Source organism: Opisthocomus hoazin, chromosome 8 (genome assembly GCF_030867145.1).
Source record: "Opisthocomus hoazin isolate bOpiHoa1 chromosome 8, bOpiHoa1.hap1, whole genome shotgun sequence".
Lineage (NCBI taxonomy): Eukaryota > Metazoa > Chordata > Aves > Opisthocomiformes > Opisthocomidae > Opisthocomus > Opisthocomus hoazin.
In genome coordinates, this window is record NC_134421.1 from 31,265,882 (window position 1) to 31,286,147 (window position 20,266).

Below are 20,266 nucleotides of genomic sequence, written 5' to 3' on the forward strand. Positions count from 1 at the left end.
AGAGGTGGCGGATTTTTCCCCAGGACAGCACGGATGTATTAGAACTGGTACTTGGACACAATTTGATGTTTAAAAATAGCTGACGTAGGTCTGGTCATTCTGGATAACTGGAACCGTTTTAAAAAAATCGTAATGGCACAGAGGCTGGCCTCCGGGATGACTGATAAGGCTAATTAAAGTGAACTGCAACTGCTTTCAAAGCCTTTGCTGGGAGAGAATGAAGGAACGGGAACCCAGCGTGCGGCGCTTGCCGTGTGCGGCCCCGCCGCCCGTGCTGCCAGCCGGTGTCTAGAGGCTTTGGGCTGTTCTGGGGCAACTGCTGTGCTCTGAGGCAGGGCCGCGGACGCTCACCGTGAGCCCCGTCGCTGCCACGCCGCGGTCCCCGCCGCCAGCCGCCCGGCTCCGCGGCGGGCACGGGCCTGCGCAACGCCCAGCTCTCCGGGCCGGGGGCTGCGGGCCGGCGGCCTTGCCGCCGAGCGCGGGGAGGGCTCTTCGGGCTTGCCGCCGCGGCCTTTCCTCGGGGGGAACCGGGAGCCCGCCTTCCCCGCTCGGCGGAGGTGGCACCGCGCGGAGCTTCCCGGCGCGGATTGGCCCCTCTGCGCTGCTGTAGCCGGCCGGGCCCCGAGGCGGGCGGCGGCCAGGCTGCGGGCCTGGCGGCGGGGCGCGGTTACCATGGAGACGCGCGGGGGCGGGCCCTTTCCCGCGGCTCGTCGCGGCCTGTCCGTGAGGACGCTGCGGTGAGACCGCTCCGGGACCCGGCCGGTGCCCTGCCCTGCCTTGTGCCTGCCTGGGTGCGATCCCGGGAAAACCCAGCTTTTCCCTGGAGCTATCTGAGCCGATAATAAGTGTTTCACCTCCTTCATGGTAAAGTGACTTCGGTGCGTTCGCCGTTAAGTGCAGCAGGGCTGTCTTCTCTCCGTGCCCTCGGCTGGGAGGGCGGTGGGTTTCAGTATGAGGCCTGCGGCCGTGCGGAGCAGGCGGCTGGGGGTCTAGAGCGCCCCGAGAGCGGGGTACAGCTGGTAGGCCGCCCGGGCTCCCTGCGGGCCCAGCAGCCGTGCTGCTGCTTCGCTCTTGGGAGCTAAAACCTGCTCAGTGGGTGGAAACAGGGGCGGCTTTTGTAGGTGGTGGGTTGAAAATGGAGCGTCTGATTTCTGGGAAATAAGCGATAGGCTTTTTGGTTCAAAACTGGCTGGGTGGAAGGAGGAACCAGCGGAGCAGGAGATACCATGCTGGTAAAACATCGCTCTGGAGCTCCGCGAGGCTGGCTGTGCACCAGGAGGGCCCGTGTGCCTTCCTGAAAGCACCTGGTCCCAGGGCAGGGTGCAGCTGAGAGCCAGGCAGCAGTTGTAAGTGAAGAGTGAAGGTTTGATGTTGTCAAGGGGTAGCAAATCAGTAATGCTGGTGTGAGAAGGAATCAAGAGAAGTGTAAGGGAAAGAGGGAGTTAAATGTGAGGCAAAGGCTTAAATCTGAACAGGAATCTGGTTAAGCGTTAGCAAGGAGAGACTGAAATGAAGAGGTGGTGAAAAAGGGAAGCTTTTCATAGCTTGCTGACGACAATACCCAAATCATTGGTGATGGGCACATTTTTTCTAATGCAATATCGTTTATTTGCAGAAGTACTTTTGTAAAAAATACACAATTTTCTCAATAGCCTTTACTGTTTTTTAGTTTATTCTGAAGGCTGCCATTGAATTTGCATGGATTTGGAAGTTAAAGGAGTTGCTGCATCCCCTCGAAGGCAGACCTGGCTGTCATCAAGGGGGAAGAAACAGGTGTGTTAATGGCAGCCTTGTGGTTTGTTTCCTTCCTTACTTTCACATTTTAACAAATATTTTAATCATACTTCAGAAGATTTTTTGCATTTCTACATTTTGAGATGTTAGGTGTGCAACCCTCACAAGACCACTGTAAGCAGAAAGTTTCAGGCTAACTTTTGAAAGCATAATTAGTACAAATATGGTCTTGGATTCTGAGGGCCGTTGTTTTTAGTATAGCTAAGGTAAATATTAATATTTTTAATAACAGTTGATTTTTCTCACAGATACTGTGCACTTTATGTCGATGTTAATTGGTAATCTTCCCTCGGGCCCCAAGCACCCATTTAACTTCCTTATTTGTTGGGTGACCACATGAGGAATTCTTGGAGTTTGCCTGCCAAGTTGCTGTTTTCCTTTTTTGTTTGATTTGGAATGAAAACTGACCTTTTGTGAACGATACTGCATCAGTTTTATAACGCTGCCTTTTAACCAGTCTTTTGAGAATGAAATACCTGTACACGACAACAGCATTTGGGGCATTTAGCATAGGTTGTAAAAGACAAGAAATGCCCATTTTTCTCTAATCCCTCCCTGCTTTCTTCTTCTCTTTCTGTGCCCCTCAGTTTCCAAATTTAGGCTCCCTAGTCCATCTGATTCTTGGTGGCTTGCAAAAATAAGTCATAGATTAAGATTAGGTTGAAACCATGTGCTTCAGCCTGTAAATGTGAACAGTCTTCAGGATGATTTTTGTTTCCTTTCTTCCTGGTTTGATGACTTCTGGAAGAGGAATTACGTTAAGACACTAACATCTAGAATGTGGTATGTTCTTCATCTTATCACAGTTGAAATGGTACAGAAAAATTACACACTTGTGATTGAATGCATTGCATTTAGTCTTAAGACTAAATTGTGTTAGATCTCCTACCGGTATTTTACATACTTGACCACCAGGTGGTGGTGTTTATTATGTGCGACCTTCCTGGAGAGAAACTTTTTTTTATTTTTTTAGACCCGAATACCCTTTTTTTGAAGGCACTAGAGGGTAGTGTTGCTGAACTGTGAACTTCTTTTTCAGGAGCAGGCTACAAGGGTGTGTGGCGGGAAAGGAGTTACAGTTTTGTGACTGCTCTCAGATCGTGAAAGGTGTTAGTCCACTTCTGGAAACAGGCTGTCTGCTCAGTTCAGACGGTGATGCTGAGACCTCTGAGCTGAAGAGTGAAAACAAAGATGCTGGCCCCACGTTTTTTTAAGACTGAGGGGCCAGTTGGGGCTTGCCCCTGTCGTAGAGTCTTCCCTAGGGATTTGCTCTTGGCTGTTTTCAGAAAGCCATAATGGGGTAGATGGAGCTTTGGCTCGAGTCCTTTCTGTTTGCTGTGTTCTTGCTCAGTTGAGTTTGGAGATCTGTGTGGTACACAGCCATGCAAAATAAACAGTGTGATTACACAAGCTGCCTAGTCATCATGATGTACTGCTATGCTAAAGTTGAGATGATACAGTTACACCAAATATCAGGGCTTCTTTGGGGTCTGAGCTAGCTCCATGTGAGCCAGCTGGCTGTCAGTATTGTGGTTTTGGTTTAAGGGCTGGCTGAGGGGTTGGTTCCCAACCAACAAGGACGATGTGACCTAAAACCTTGTGAGCAGTGATTGTACAAAGTCTCAGGAACAAGGGCTATTTTTAATGCGTTATTAATAGCTAATGTGGATACTACCTGGGTTCTGGATTCTTAAAGGCTGGAAATATTTCTGTCATGATGAATATTCAGTGTCTTAGCCTCATGATCTGTAAGAATCAGCTTTCAAATAAAAGTTTTTGTTTTGTCCATTTGTTAGTAGTATCTCAGTCAGACAGATACTTGGAGGTGTTGATTTTAAACATTCCAGGGGAAGTTGAAAGAGAGAACTATGTATTTTAATCCTGATCCCTGTTGGGTTGTAATAATATGTCATTCTTTTAGGGCTGGAGACCACATACACGGGCTACTCATGGTCCTCGCCCACCGGAGTAAGTCTGCTATTTCTGATCAGTTTGTGTAATTGCACATTATTAACACAGTGCATTTGCATTGATATGCAGCTCGGTGTTCCATGAAATTTATCATCATAGGTTTGTTTTCTGTGATTTATATTTAGGGTAGAATATTTGATGCATTATTTACATTAGAATTAAGTTGATTTACATTTGGTTGAGCTTAATGGTACAGTTGTACTCAGAGTTTTTATATTTATACGTAGTCTTTCTTGAATATTTTTAATATAATAGTCTGCAGAAAGGGAAAAACATTTTTTTAACTGTTGGCCGCCTTTGCAGAAATTACAGTAAAAATTACAGATAAACTGTTGTGAATGGTTTTTACAAGTTTACAAATTTAAAACCTTATAGTGACTTCAGCAGAAGAGCAACATCTGCTATTCCAAGAACCATGTTTGATAGGTTTTTTGTGTTTACTGAAATGCCCGACAGCCAATGTATTTTTCTATGTTACTTTACAAGTATGCGGGACCATGACCTTGGATTGTTCATACCCAAGTCAAAGAACTTCAATTTCTATGTATTGTCAGTCATTCTTTAATGAAGAAAGACTGGAAATAAAGGAGCTGTCCTATTCCAAGAAGTAATCTTTTTATAATAGGATTGTCTGGAAATATTAGTGGTAAAATATAAAAAAAAATGTATTCATGGTGCTCCAGAGTATACTTGGAGTAAAGGCAGAAGGCACAGAGATGCTTTGCTGAATTGGAGATTATTTCATTTCTTTAAGCAGAAGAAAATGCTGAAGTATAGTTGGCTTCCACTGTGTTGATCTGTTTCAGAAAGTTTGGAAGGTTTGCATCCCAAGGAGCTGTTGCTTCCCTGTTGTCTCTCTGGTGATTCATTGTAGAGGGGTGTTGACACAGGCCTGCTGTGGAAGTCAGGATCAAGAAATCTCTGGTTTATGATCTTGTTGCAGCAGGTCTTGTTGGGGAGTGAAGAGAAGCCAGGATGGCCGTGCTGGGAGTGGAGAAGGGCCTTACAGGGGCCCTTCGTGGCTGCCAGGGTACTCTGCAACTGGGGAGGAGGAGAAGCTCACAGGCCAGTTCCTGAGCTGAAGCAAGTGGGGCTAATAGGGATTTGCCAAGCATGCCGTGTCCATTTGTAGTAAAACTGTTCATAGCAGGGAAATTTTTGTGAAGGAGTCAATAAGAACATCTAATAGGCAGTTTGCTTTTACTGTATCATTTTACCTCTTGCAGGGTGCCATGCCTAGATCTAGGGAAGCTGGGAGATTCCGATGATGAGGTAATTATAAATTAATTATGTATTCAATAGTTCTTGGAATTCATGTGTTGCAGTTTATAAAAATATCACACTGAGTGTCAAACGATTATGATTGCTTGTCCTTTTTTGCCCCCCACTGTAATTTTAGGATGGAGACTCTTACATACCATACAGTGGAAGCCATCCTCACACATGCCCTCTAGATTCGTCTTCACATTGGAAAACATCATTACAAATGCCATATGGACAGCATCATCAGGCTCAACGGGTCAGTATGTCACTACAAATATCTTTAAAATATGCCCCTTTAACAGTGATTTAGAAAAGCATACTTAGTTTTATTATACAAGTACTCTTTTCTTCTTTTGGTTAAACTCGCATCTCCCAAGTGCTATTGGTCGAAATATTTTTTTCAAAGTACTTCTATATACCTTAGCTCTGCTTTGTTGGTTGATACACTCATCCTTTTCGTTGTACTAATTTTTGAAGAGATATATTAACAGCTAGCTTTATTAACAGTTTGTCAAAGCAACTGAAAAATATAATACTTTTGAGGTAGCATGTAACTTTGGATTGTCTTTCTAAACAAAGTGGAATTTACAGAAATAACAAAAAATAAGATCAATAGTAGTCAGTAAGTGTATGATTGAAGACAAAACCTAAGTTTACAAACAATAAATATTATATCTATGGAAGAATAGTTACTTTTGGTCAAAACAAAACTTTCTGAGTTATGTGCAGTGATTTCATAGGGTTTTTCTTAAGTCTCTTGTCTTTAAAATAGAACTGTGATGGCAACATTGGAATTATGCTTAGTTTGTCAGAGCACTTTTCTTGTTCAAATTTCCTGATCACATATCAGCATTTTTTTGCTCTGGATGACTAAGATACTTGATCACCACTAATCTTAGGTACTTTGTAGGGAAAATCAGTAGTCCTGATGCTAACATTCTAGTTTATAGTACAGTACAGCGCTGTTCAGGATCAATGTCCACTGTAACAACTTGAAGAATTAATTTAATTACTCAGTTATTACAGTTTCCTGAATGCAGGAAAAGTTTTCTTTTGAACTCTTGTATCTGAAATAAATTTGAACAAATGAATGTGACAGTTTTTTTATTTGATCGTGATACATATTTAATTTCTCTTTTCCTTTAGCTTAAACAAGTGTCTAGAAAATCTTACCAGTATAAAATAGAGGTAAAGTATCTGAAAAAATATACATTGACAAAGTAACATTAGCAATTCAGTAGTAGAGTACTATAGTATGTGGTCTGAAAATTTAATATGTTTTAACATGTGTGTGACAGGAACTAGCTTATCGGAGAGCCTATTTTTAATCTGCTGTCATTCCGTCAGTATGTTGAGTGTTTCAAATGTGGTAATTAAAGGGAAAATGCTGAAGTACTGCGAACAGTACTCTTCTGTTTGTAGTCCCTATATATTCGAGAGATTAGATATCTAGAGCTTTAAACGAATTCAGGAAGAATGCTACCTAAATGATTATTTTCTGTCATAATTGTGCACCATACATTACCATGGTAAAAATCCTGCTAGTAGTAGTGTATTTTTATTTGATTAGGGTGCAGGAAATATCCTAACTTATCAATGTTTTATCTTTCTTGGAATTGGAAAATCTGCTGTTTAAAAATCCATTATTTCAAAAGTATTTAATTTATGTAAACCTAAGAAATACTCTAATGAGTGTGCTTAAAACAGAAGTATAGCTGGAAGGAAAAACAATTATTAATTAATTTGTACATAACCTGTGCCCCTAGAAACTAATAATATAGCGACTTGTATGGCAGGACTCCAAATTGGCTGGAGCTCAAGGTGAATCTGGCAAGATCATCATTTTATATTTTTCCCTGTATAACCAAATGGTTTCTCAACTAGACAAATAAATGCATTTAAATAAAAACTAAAATGGTTAAGTGTTTGTCTTTTTTTTTTTAATAGTGGACTAAGAACATACTACTACTCAGAATATCTGTGTACCCAACATAGGTGTTTATGCACGTCTTAAGATGTAACTGTAAAGACATAACTACAGATAGGTTATTTTCCTCTGTACTGCATTGTAGCTGTGCAGTGCAAACATACATGAGCTGCTATACTCTTTATAGGTCTGTATGCTTGCTTTACCTCTTTGGGGTTTTTTGGGGTTTTTTTGTTGTTTTTTTTTAATATAAAGTTCATACATATAATTCTGTCTAGCTGCAGGAAGGCTAACGGAAAGTTGGTATGACTTTGTTTCTCACGGTCTTTCTTCCTTTCTTCTCTGCTTTCCTTTATCTCCTGTTGCTTCCTTTCTGCCTTCATTATGTCTTAAATACTGAAGTGCTGAGTGTGCAAGAACGTATCTTCTGTTCACATGCTCTCTTTTACTCTCCCCCCCCCTCTCTTTTTGCCTGACTTTTTTTTTTTTATTCCCTTTCTTTTCTGTGGAGATGATTTTCAAGCAGTTCTGAAATATTTTAATGTATTCCTCTGAGTGGCCTTTATTTCTGCATTGCTTGTTTCTGGGTCCCTGACTGAGCATTCCTTTAGCAAGATATATCCCAGCTTCTTCAGTAACAGACTGTGTAAATAAATCTTCACAAAATAGGTCACTTTTGGAAAAATAATTTAAATGTAGTATTGTGTTTCGGGAATTAACCAGTGAAGGGATGTGGATCCTCTTTTGAAAGAGAACGCTGCCCTTTCAAGAACATAAATCTTAAGTTTTTGAGAAATGGTTTTCTAGAAGAGGAATGTTACACTGCTGTTGCAAGATGAGATGTGTCAAGTAGAGATGCTAGATAAGGCCATCTTAGTTTTGTTAGCATTGAAGGAATATCACTTGAACACTGACGGTGTTAGTTATTCAGGAAGAGAAGGAAGAGTGGAGTCTTGGCCTTCTGTCATTGCTGCTGTTCGTATTGATCCAGCCTCCATTCTGTAGAGCACTGAAACAGTCGTAAAGTTAGGAAGGTGCTTAACAGGCTTCACAACCTTTTCAGCTGATGTTGTTCTAGGGAAGGAAGTCCCAGTACTCGTACTCATCTGCCACCCAAGAATATTAGAACTTCTTATTTAAAACATCCATCAGCCCATTTTCAGCCATCCAAAATAAAAAGTCAGAATACCCATTTTAGTGATCTGTAACATTATCTTATAGGACAGAACCACTGAATTTTGGCTTTTCTCTTTAAAAGTGATGTAAAGCCATTTGGCTGTGTACTTTTTAGATTAAAAAATGTCAGAATATGAAAAACTCAATGAAAACGAAGCCAGAATTTGCAGTCATATTTGCATCTTTTCTTCATGCGAAGCATAATGTCAAGAAGTTTCAGAAGTTATACTGGAAGGGAACTATAATAATGCTTTTCTCATTCAGTAGATCAGCCAGAGGCTTTTATATTGATTGCTCTTTGTTTTAGCATTCTGTTTTGCAGCAGAAGACAATACCAGAAGATCTGCCATCCGCAGCAGACAGATATAAACTGAAGTATCGTCAGTATGAAGCAGATATGAAGGAAGAATATAAGCAGTATTCTCAGAGACTTGCCGAAAAGAAAAAAGACCACCTCCAGTGTCCAGAAGCTTCAATAAAGGTAGCTGGCAAAGAAGTAATTGCATTTTTAAATAGCCAATGTACGTTGGTATTTCATTACAGTGTTTGGAGAGGTTTGTATGTGTGTGTAATTAATTTCTTCCATGTTTTTATTATAAAGAAATAAAAACGTGTAATTGCAGCATCTGTTGAGTAGGAAATAAAATATAGGAAGCTTGTTTGAGTTGTTCCACAGCAAGAAAGTGAGGTGCTCTGAGAATCTAAGTATGCTTGTATTCTCTGGTAGGAAGTGTAACATTTGCCCTCACAGTGCACCTCTAGTCTGAGCATGACGATTAGGATGATTGATAGGGAAGAGTTTGCAGCCAAAGTAGATGCGAGACAGCAGGAAGATCTTGCTAAAATGTTATTTCCAAATATAGAAAGGCATTAAAGCTTTTTTATTTTTTAGATATAGAAGGATATTAATTATTATTCTAGTCAATTATGACTGTATATGGGACTTAAAAAAGAAGTGAAAAATGTAATCTGTACCTTAGAGAACTGTTAACACTGAAAATCCAAGTGAATATGGGGTTAAAATAATGAAAGATAGTATCTGTACTTTTTGCTTTGATGTTGTATAAGATCCATCCAGTACAGTTGGACTGCAAGCTGTATTAATTCCACCAGGTTTCTTTTGCATTTTTAAATTAAAATTAAGATGCAAACAAGGGAAGATGAGTGGAGAGAAACTGGAAAACAAAGGGATGAGCAAACCCAACTTTGCTCTTGTTCTGGAAGAGATAGTGGAGAAGGGCGGTTGCACAGAGCATCGCTGTGGGTATAAGGAAACAGGAAACAAAAGTAAGCAGCAGCTGTGAGGACTGGTTGAATGCTAGACTGAGCTGAGGGTAGATGACCATTTCAGAATCTTGAAAGTTAATTATGCAGATGTTGAGGGAACATATTGTGCTCATTGATTTTCAGAGAGAATGTTTGTGATTAATAACAATGAGTTTACTGATTTTACTTGCCAAATGTTCGGTAGAATGAAAAGGAAAGGTCTTACATAAGACAAAGATTGTGTGTCATGTATTGTTATTGTTTTACACATATTGTTGCTAGTTTTAAAGGGGCTATCTCCTCTTACAGTCACACTTCTAGTGTTCAGATAAAACTTGGAGAACCTGGAAGTACCTATAAGTAAACATTCTGTGAGTGAAAGAGTTGAGTGAAAAAAACAATTCTGTTATTTTGGTAAGTTTAGTTTTGTGTTTGATGGCAGTTAAGTTTGTCAGTTCTGGGGATTTATTGTAGTATTACTTTTTGTTGTTGTTTTGAGGATTCCACTCCTATGTACCAGTCTGACACTGTCATGTCGTCTGTTTCCAAGGAGCGACTCCTTATATGCAGTACTGCAAGCCCATCAAAAGGCTATTTACAGGAGCAGCCAAGTTAATTGGAAACTGAAGAAATAGGTTGCAAGTGTATACTGGGAGAGAACAAACAGGAATGGCTTATTCTGGTCATTTTGTGTTGCAGAAAGATACTTGCTAAGCATTAGAAGCCATGTGTGTCAGTTCTTATGACAGATTTTAATGTAACATCTAGCAGAACAATTTTCTGTTAGATAGTATCGCTAAAAATTAATAAATCAAAACCTCTTTAGATTTCATGATACTTACTATTTTGTCTGATTAGCGGAACTTGTAGTAACTTCTATTCTCTGAAAAGAAGCTGCTCCTAGAGGAGCATAGCTAACAAAACCTACTCCTTTGATTTCTTTCTCATGTTCCCTCCTTCCTGCCTTCTGTAAACACAGTGTCCTTTGTCAGTTTTCTTCATATCCTCCATGTAGGAGATATTTCTGTAATACCCTCAGACTGATTTACAAGTCTTTTAGACCTGGTTCAGCAGTATGCTTTGGCTTTTCCCTGTTCAGACTGTATTTAACTTCTTTACTGGTCAAAAAGCAGCATCTCTGCAATGATGAACTTTCAGCTGTATACATAATGGCAAATCTGCCACTTTCTCTTGGCTATTCTTGAGCAGAACAGAAAAAGGATGAGCTCTTTTCTTCTTCAGAGAGGTACTAACAGTCTATGTTCTTTGACTTGCTGCTGATTTTTCACAAAGCTTGTAGAAGCACAGTATTTTTGAGATTTTATTTTTTTTATTTCAGTATGGTTGAAAGCTGGTAAGTATTCAAAAGCTGTAAGGAACGACTAGAGAGCGAGATTTGCAAGTTCAGTTTCTGTAGACAGCTGGGCTTAAAAAAATTCTTTTTCTAATTAGCATGAAGTGGAAGAAGTAGACACTTCAAAAAATGAAGAAAGAAAAATAGTTTTAAATAAATTGTGGAGGAAAATGTCTTCAGTGGGGTTTTGTTTGTTTTTCTTACAATTAATGAAGTTTAATTTATGAAAAGAATCTTTTTTTGTGTAGGGTACACAGCTTGAAGATAGACATAATGGTGATCTTACAGCTCTTGATGAGAAAGCTCTCCTGCAACAGTGCTACACAGGCAAGCCTTATAATATGCAGCACAGTATAAGGAAATCAGAAGCTGTAAGTATTTTGGCTAGTATTACGCTATTAATTGTCTAGACTTGTGGAATGAATTCCCGGATGACCAGCAGAAGTTAGGCCTTTGGTGATTTGATCCTAGTATGTAATTGCACCCATAAAATCATGGGAGTTTAAACATTTGTTTTAGTGGGAGCTGAACCAAGCAATCCAGTGAGCATTTTTTTAAAATCTTGTCTGCAATGCTTGTATTTTGTACAGTAATGTATATAAATGAGAATCCAAATTATGAAGAAGAAATAAAAATATATACATACAACTAAGATTAACTGTGTGAGTTGAATGAACCTGAATAGTGTTACATTTCCTCTGGTTTGTAGCTTGTACCTGAGCCTGTATTCTATGATCGATGGATTCGACAATTCCATCAGCTCTTACTCTGATTTGTTTATAGAGTAAATGGGCTGTTTTCCCTCATTAACTCCTGAAATGGAGTATGTGATGAGAAGTGGCTTTGGAAGCTGTGTGGGCTCTGGTGCAGGTATTGGATTGCGTCAGCCATGGCCTCTGAGTCTTCAGGCTCCAAGGATGGAGCTTCTACAGCATCTCTAGGCAACATCTTCCTGTGATACACTACTTTCCTTGTGAAGTTCTTCCTATTATCCATCCCAAGCCTCCCAATGCTCAGTTTGTAACCTTGGCCTGTTATACTGTTATACTGTTTGCCACTGTTAAAAATGGTTCTGTCCTCTTTGTAACTTCACTTTGTGGGATGTTTTCAGGATGCCTTGTAGCTGCTGCTTCTGCAAATTAGACGAACGCAAGCTCGCTTAGCCTCTCCTTTCAGTTGCTTTGGCTCTGATCCACTGTCAGATCCTTTCCAGGTTCCTCTCATCCCTGTTGATCTTGGGAAGGAGGGAGCCCCGAAAACTGGAAACACATATGGCCTCGCTAGCCTGCTTAGAGGCAAATTAAAACTTTTTAAATATGCAAATACCCAATACATTTCTTTAACATAGACATGATTTTTACTGTTTTGGGGACTGAACCATAGGAGTCTTACCCATCTAAGGCTGAGCCTTAAGTTCAGGACTATTTACAATGATGCAGAACCTTGAGATTTGATATTGCATGATTCAGTATCTGCCTATGCAGACTGATGGCTTTCAAAACTGGTTTTTGAAGGTATTGTTGAACAGAGTTAGCATTCTAACTTTCTCATGGAATACTAGGCCATGGGAAATTTTAAGAGATTGTAAAAGTAAATAATTTATTTTGTTTGCTCATCACTATGCACTGAATTTTGCATGATTGCAAACATTTATTTGATTTTGAGCCTCATCAAAGTGAACGTGGTTGTTGCACTACTGAGGTCACTATTCATTTTCATGATAAGAAAATCTTTTCAGAAAGCACTTTTACGAAGAACTTTAAGAACTTCCTGTCTGTTATTTTTAGAATAAATTCAAAAATCTATACTGTAGGATGAAGATAATGGAAAAAAGTTTTCAAGTATCATTAGGTAACTACCTGGTGCTAAATCAAATAAGCTGAGAACATTGAGAAAGGGAGCAGTATGGGACCACAAAATAACAGGTACACTGCAGCTGGTATGCTTTAAAAGGAGGCTAGCAGGTGTCTGAGCAAGGTGTCGCAGGGACCTTTAGAAACACTGTTTTTATTGATTAGCACTCGTGGCTGCGCAGGCTGGCTCTCTCTTTCTCGGCGTGTCTCTTAGGTTCTCTCAGGTTCAAGCTTCTGATAGTGGTAGGAATAGTGGAAAACACTGGAAGTAGTAACTGCATACATATTAATTCCATTGGGTATATGTTGCCTCAATTGTAGGCATTTGATTTTAAGGTGTTTTAAAAATTTCCTTAAGCATACATGATGTTAAAATTTCCTTTTACTGTAATCATTACCAAAAACTCTAACGTTCAAATAGAATTTCTCTTAGTTTTTCTGTAGTTTGGAGTGAAAGTTCCCTTATTCAAGACAGATTATAGTACCTGTGTGATTGCCATTAGATGCTATGTATAATAAAATTAGGGGGTTTTGGAAGAAGGTTTGTTTTCTCTGAGTAATTGTATTTTATGGACAACAGTTACTATTTTTTAAGCAGTGAGAGCTGCTGCAAGTTCAATGTTTGCCTCAGCAATTGTGTAAAATCATAGCAGAGCTTTTGTCTAAGAGCTGAATGGAAGATAATCCATGGAGGAGTACATTTAGTGACCTAGTATGCAAGGTGTAAGGTTTCTTTTTTCAAAATCAGATTCTTTTCGTCATACTAGCTGGTTTGGCTGTATAAGCTGGAGTCTGTGGAATATGTTGTGTTTTAACAAACGCTGCTCTGTATTATCACTATGTCCTCCTTTATACAATGCTTTTTAATACATTTGTTGTGACAGTTAATGGGCAAAGATTCAGTGACTCGGAATAAAGCACCTGTAGTTCTGATAGGTGCAAAAATGAAATATGAAAGCAAACTAAAAAGCACCCTATCTCCTATAATTCAGAAATCTTTTAAGGCTTAACATCCATTGAGAATAAACACAGCTAGTCAAATATTTACTTGAAGTTTGTGAATTATACCCATAACATCTCTGTGGAATTAGGGATTATCCCTTACAGTTACTCGATGTCTGGGAACCAAGTTTTGTTTCTTCTTCAGCCATGGGAAGGCTTGATCTATCTAGAATTTGGTTTGCACACAAGAATTGTGTGGAAAAAATAACCAAGAAGAAAAGTATCTTAATTCTTCAGTTTCAGAACCTACAGAGTTGTCTCTGAAGGTTGCATAAACCCCCTCAGTAACAATAATTTCTGGGCTTTCATATATAAATTTTTTTTTTTTTTGGGGGGGGGGGGGGAAGACAAATTTAAATGCAATGAAAATGTCCAGAAATCTGGAAGATAAAATGAAGAGAAATGCTGGGGCCTGGTTGTTGTCTGTGGCCTCCATGCTGTCCTGTCTTGTGCTTTGGTTTCTCTTTCTGTGAAACAAATGGTGGTCAGCGCCTGAGCACTTTACAGTGAATGGCACAAGGTTATAGTTGAATGTTGCTCTCATAAAAATAATAATAAGATCATGTTAAATCCCCTTCCTCCTTAGGATGATCTTTCCTGAAAGGTTTTTCAGGTTGGTCTGTCTCAGCAGAAAATTATTGTGGCATGCAACAAATAAAAATTGTGCATTGAGACTAAGTCTTGAAAGATTTTTTTTTTTTGACTAAATATTGCTGGAGGTGAAGTTTCATTCTCTGAGTTGGAATCTGTGTCAACTATGAAATCTGGAATAGTGTGAGTTTCCTCAGGCTCTATTGTACTTACAGAATTTATTGCGAACAATACAGAGATAAGGATGCTATCTGTCAACAGAAATACTTCTCGTATTTGTTGACAATTAATATGCGTAAACAATTTGAGTGTGTAGCAGAGAATACTATTTGTCTATTTGTTATGCAAATAGAAATCTATTAAAAAAAGGAAAAAAAGATTAACTGTGAGATTGATAAGGTTGTGACCTCTGAATGCTATAGTAAAGGATAATTTATTATTTGAAGTGTCTGGTGTTATATATTTCATTTGCTCTCAGTCAGTTTTTCACTGCAGGAGGATGTTGCTGCAGAAAGGAGAAAACAGGCTGTGGTAGAACAAGTGATGGTGGATCAGTTATCTAGGTAAGTGAATTTATAATGTAAAATTTCAGTTTTCCTTACATAAGGATTTAGATCTGCGAGTGTGTGGCTTTTCTTGCCTAGGAGGTGTTTTGATCATCTTGTTCCAAGTCTTATGCAGTTTTATGTAGTGTTAGTATTTGCAAAAATTCTTAAATGAAAAGTCTTTTAAAGTACTATGTGTAAGATAATTTTTTCCTGAGAATAATTTTTAATTTTATACTTGAACCTAATGTAAGGGCTTTACAATAGCACTAGTTCTCAGAAATAACCCTCTTGCACCTCAGCAAAATGTATGGATGCCTGCTGTTACAAATTACATTTCTTCAGTATTTATTTTAATTTCTAAGAATCTTCGTTTTATTAATATTCCTTTATTAGTATTGACACAACATCCCTCTGGAGTAAAGGAGTATTATACCAATGTTGGGCAGATAGGAAAAAAAGGCACAGTGATGAATCAAGTTGATCAAGGTTGTGCAGGAAGGCTCTCCTAACTTCATTGCTATCCCTTTAGCTCCGAGGAAGCATTGTTTCTATGTAGAAAAATCCCTTTAGATGTTAAGGCAGTGTTTTGGTTTGGACTGGATAAATGCCAGGTGCCCACCAAAACCACTCTAACACTCCTCCTCCTCAGCTGAACAGGGGAGAGGAAACATGATGTAAAGCTCGAGGGTCGAGACAAGGACAGGGAGAAGTCACTCATCGATTACCGTCACGGACAAAACAGACAACCTGGGGAGAAAAGGGAGTTGAATTCATCACCAATCAAATCGGAGTAGGATAGTGAGAAATAAATCCAGATCTTCATACACCTTACCCCCATCCCTCCCTTCTTCCCAGGCTTAACTTCACTCCTGTTTCTCTCCCTCCTCCCCCCGAGTGGCGCAAGGGGACAGGGAATGGGGGTTGCGGTCAGTTCATCACTCTGTCCCTCAGGGGGAAGACTCCTCATACTCTTCCCCTGCTCCAGTGTGAAGGTTCCTCTTATGGGAGACAGTTCTCCACAAACTTCTCCAACGTGAGTCCTTCCCACAGGCTGCATCTCTTCACGAACTGCCCCAGTGTGGATCCCTTCCACGAGGTGCAGTCCTTCAGGAACAGGCTGCTCCAGCGTGGGTCCCCCACGGGATCACCAGCCCTGCCAGCAAACCTGCTCTGGCATGGGCTCCTCTCTCCACAGGTCTGCAGGTCCTGGCAGGAGCCTGCTCCAACACGGGGCACCCCACAGGGTATGCCCTTCAGGCATCCACCTGATGCCTGGCATGGGGTCCCTTCCATGGGCTACAGGTGGAGATCTGCTCCACCGTAGACCTCCATGGATGGCAAGGGAACAACCTGCCTCACCATGGTCTTCATCACGAGTTGCAAGGAAAGCCTCTCTGCTCTGATGTTTCAGGTACCTCCTCCCCCCTGCTTCTTCACTGACCTTGGTGTCTGCAGAGTTGTTTCTCTCACATTGTCTCACTCCTCTCTCTAACTGCCGTTTTCCTGCAGTGTTTTTTCTTCCCTTTCTTAAATATGTTATCCCAGAGGCGCTGCCACTGTCGCTGATGGGCTTGGCCTTGGCCAGCGGCGGGTCTGTCTTAGAGCCAGCTGGCACTGGATTTATCAGACATGGGGGAAGCTTCCAGCAGCTTGTCACAGAAGCCACCCCTGTAGCCCCCCCGCTATCAAAGCCTTGCCATGCAAGCTCATAACGGGGGGAAAAAAAGTAACTTACAGGTGAAGATGAGTATAGTAAAAACATCTTTCCTTATTATTATTCCCATAGACTTGTTCTCATTTTTAAGCATGCTTTAATAATTCAGGGCTTTATCCAAGTTGTCCTGTTAAGACAATACAGGATGGTGCAAGTAAATTTAATATAGTTTCATGTTACCTTACACTTGCTAAAAATTATCTCTGGGTAGCTCTACAGTATGTTGCATTCTGTGCTTAGTTTATAATCTCTGTAGTCATATAGCCCATCAGATCTTAAGACTTTGAGGTTGAAATGTTGTGCACTTCACCATTTTATTTTTTCTTGGTTTCTGTTCCAACTACAGTTTAAATGACCTATATTGTTTAAAAGTCTAATAATGCTTTTACGATATTTAAGAGCTGAGATATCAAGAAAGTTGCATGAAGGAAACAAGGTTGTGTTGAAACACAATGTTAAATTCTAAGTGTCATTGTAGCAGGACTAAAAATATGGAAGTGTTCAGTGCAGAAATACCCCGTTTTCAAAGAAATACTTGTCCCATGTCTTGTCTCTACAAAGATATAGGTAAAGCAGTAGATTACAGAGATAATCTTAAAAATGCGCTGGTTGTGTTGAAGTGTTTCAATCCTACTGATGTTGGATTAAACATACGGCTTTGTGCATCCTGGATCACAGATGTTCGTTCTGTGCTTAACCTCCTTCAGCTGCTTTGCCTTTTTTTTTCCATGTATTCCTTCTACTCTGAACACTTCAGTTGACAGTGTCAAAACAATATTCAGTAGTGCTGCAGTGACATCAGGATGAACTTTTAATTTAAAAAATCTCTCTGTTTATGTTCCAAATATAACTGTGCCAGTACTGCAAAACAAATTGGTATCAGAGAGCAGGATGTTAATGGAGGAAGATTAATTAAAAACTGTTGCATGAAAAAAATCTATTAAAGGAAATACAAAGATGTTTTGATTTTTTTTTTTTAGTAGAGCCAATCTTACAGTTAAATCAGTGTAACTGATGCCTGCAAAGATGGATCTCCATAGATCAAGTTTACAAAACTGTATTAGCCATGCAAAATTATTTTTTCCTTCTGATTATGAACCATGTCAATAACATAAAAAGAATCTAGTGTGTTTTTAAAGGGTCTCCTCTTTTGTGTACTTGTTAAACTGATAGAATATTAAAATGTTCAGAAACCAGTTCGTGTATTTCTTGTCTGCTTGACAGGACTTTGAGATCCTATGGGCTCTGTAGTCAGTGCTTTGAGAGAGGAAGTGTCAGTGTTTTTGTTGGAGGATGTCACTGGCCACTACTAGTAACTGCTGTCACTGATTCTGGAGGGAGCCATGGGTAAAGAATCCATCACTGATGGAATATTTACATAAATAGTAGAAATGAGAAAAAAACCCTTTGGTAATCCTAAGATTTATTTTATATATATACATATATAAAATATACTTCAAATAATACATATGTACATGTAAAGTTACTACATAGTAGTACTCTGCCAGAATATTATTGCGTGTATTTGATTTTGAGTAAGACTTCAGAATTTGTAAAAACAAACCTAAAAATTAGACCATAAATTTATGCAAGCTTAATGGATGACTCCAAGATTTTATTGATGTGTTATTCTTGGGTGTTTTCTTTCCTGAGTGAGCATACGTAAGATCTGAAATTCAAACTTAGTAACAGTCAGAAAGCTTCTCCCTGCTCTTTCTGGCCAGAGCTGTTATAAGTGACCCGGAGCAATCCACGTGTGCTGATGTTTACAAGGAATCTGATGGACTTCTGGGGCTTGGGACAGCACCAATGCGTATTAGAAAAAGAACGCTGCATGAAACTAAGTAAGTTTTCTCTAGCGAGCATATTTTTTTCAAAAAACTCCATTTTTTTCAGCTGTATTTTTATTATTTTGGGCTCTGCAAAATCTGTTGGCCTTTCCAGATGTTTTGTTTCTGACGACCTCACGCGAAGCTGGTGGAAGCTTTTTGGTTGCCTCCCCATGCTTGCCTAGTGGGACATTTTTATGTGAATTCTCTGTATATAATAATTGATTCCTAGAGTTTATAAAACCTGGGAGAACATTTTTGAGATTATATTGATACTGTTCATCACAGGGTTTTGTCAGCCTTTTCTGAACTGTTGAATGCTTGCAATCTTGTCATATCCTGTTAGAGATTCCTGTCCTGAGGTGCATAAAATTGCATAAATATGCATCTGTAAATGCTAATGTAGATCTTCATGATATAATCATACTTTTCTTTCATGTTTTGATTTCTGCTGCAATAATTAGCCATATTGGTATTTAAATGTCATTCCTGGCCTCTGAGCATTGAATTAGTAACTCCAAGGGCTTAAGAAAGACTGAGAAAACCCTAAAATGAAATGAAACTGCAGATCCGAGTTTTGTTCTGTTAATCTTTCTCAACATGCAGGCAAATGTCTCTGCTTTGCGCATTTTAACATCCTGCTCTAAAGTCTTTCTTAACAAATGTCATCTTTATTTTTTAACAAAAAAAAAGGGCAACAAAACCAGTCTCAACCTTTTACACCCATCACATGGATAAATCTGCCTTTCTGGAACTAGTAATATGGCCAATATAAAATATCTAGGTGGGTAAAGAAACCCCAACCAGGGTATTTTTGCAAGAAAACACATTGATTGGTGAAAGTGTGGTGAATGGTAGAGATTTAATTCTTGATTTAAGTGTATGTAAAAAAATATTTCATTCATATCTGTGCCTTCTGTGAATGTACTCTCGTATTATATAATTACAGAACACCTTCCACATTACAACTCTTGAGTTGCTTTCTCATTCTGCTAGGACGGATCATCTCCTCATCCAGTTGCCAAGGATACCGTATTTCACATTTTTTTTGCTGTTTTGAAACAGTTGTTTTTTATGTAACATTTCTCTGAGCATATAGGTATCATTAACATGCAGCATTATTTTCACAGAATAAGGACAAAATCAGGACTAACTGAAAACATGCTCTCTAACAAGCTTCGCTTTGACAGTAGGATTATATCGAGGTAATCACAAATTTTGTGAAGCTTTTAAATTCTATAAAGTTATGAACAATGATCCTTACCCTCTTGAAATAATTGCACTGAACCTTTCTGTTCCCTATGTTTAGAAAAAAGTATGTGCTGTGTGGGTATATATATGCATACATGTAAATTTTGGCATGGCTGATGGATAGTGGCTTTACAGTCCCATTGTAGTGTTTCGATGCCTAAGTAATGTTACGTTACCATACCCGTAGCTCTGTGCAGGACGGTTAGCACAGGGGCTGTGCAAAATAGTGCCGTTAGCTGTTGCACCTCAGCTGATTAAAAATTATTTTAGCCTTGTCTTAGAATTTGGCAACTACTGTGGATGGAAGGGATAGCTTTGTGTCTCGTTTGTAGCTCCTTATGTATTAAACTTGCAGGTCTAAGAAAACTGTTCTGAATTGAGTAGCAGAGACAAACGTATTCTTCAGCTCTGTAAGTGGTGCTTTTCTGAAGCAGTGAGCTGTATACTTGTTAGACATAGCTGAGGATTCAGATACCGTAGCTTCATATACCATAATGAATGCAGTAGCCCTGGTGTAAGTAATCCTTCATTTAATGAGTAAAGATTACATTGGTATACTAAAGCATGAAGCCTTGAAAGCTGTTTTTTAACATTATGGAGAATGGAATATTGCATCAAAATCAGTGTCCAAATCCAAAAGTTGAATTCCATGGTGGTTTAGAGAAAATAGTCTGATACTTCTTTCAAAGAAATAGGTTGTACAATATGCAACATTGGAAACAAAATG

At 39.4% G+C, this 20,266-nt stretch overlaps 1 protein-coding gene across 6 annotated transcripts in view; it reads left to right on the forward strand.

Moving 5' to 3' along the window:
* Positions 1 to 677: 677 nt before the first annotated feature.
* Positions 678 to 20,266, forward strand: part of CAPS2 (calcyphosine 2) — a 31,252-nt gene continuing 11,663 nt past the window's right edge. For 2 of the 6 annotated variants that reach the window (XM_075428550.1, XM_075428554.1), the window contains exons 1-11: positions 678 to 864; positions 1,670 to 1,773; positions 3,716 to 3,762; positions 4,992 to 5,037; positions 5,165 to 5,284; positions 6,175 to 6,216; positions 8,439 to 8,612; positions 11,000 to 11,122; positions 14,693 to 14,760; positions 18,184 to 18,303; positions 19,419 to 19,493. In XM_075428550.1, the coding sequence (XP_075284665.1) occupies positions 1,699 to 1,773; positions 3,716 to 3,762; positions 4,992 to 5,037; positions 5,165 to 5,284; positions 6,175 to 6,216; positions 8,439 to 8,612; positions 11,000 to 11,122; positions 14,693 to 14,760; positions 18,184 to 18,303; positions 19,419 to 19,493 (890 nt within the window). In that variant the 5' untranslated portion in view covers positions 678 to 864; positions 1,670 to 1,698. Of the gene's footprint in view, positions 879 to 1,669; positions 1,774 to 3,715; positions 3,763 to 4,991; positions 5,038 to 5,164; positions 5,285 to 6,174; positions 6,217 to 8,438; positions 8,613 to 10,999; positions 11,123 to 14,692; positions 14,761 to 18,183; positions 18,304 to 19,418; positions 19,494 to 20,266 lie in introns of all 6 variants that reach the window. The other 4 variants (XM_075428551.1, XM_075428552.1, XM_075428555.1 and 1 more) reach the window with 4 other exon arrangements.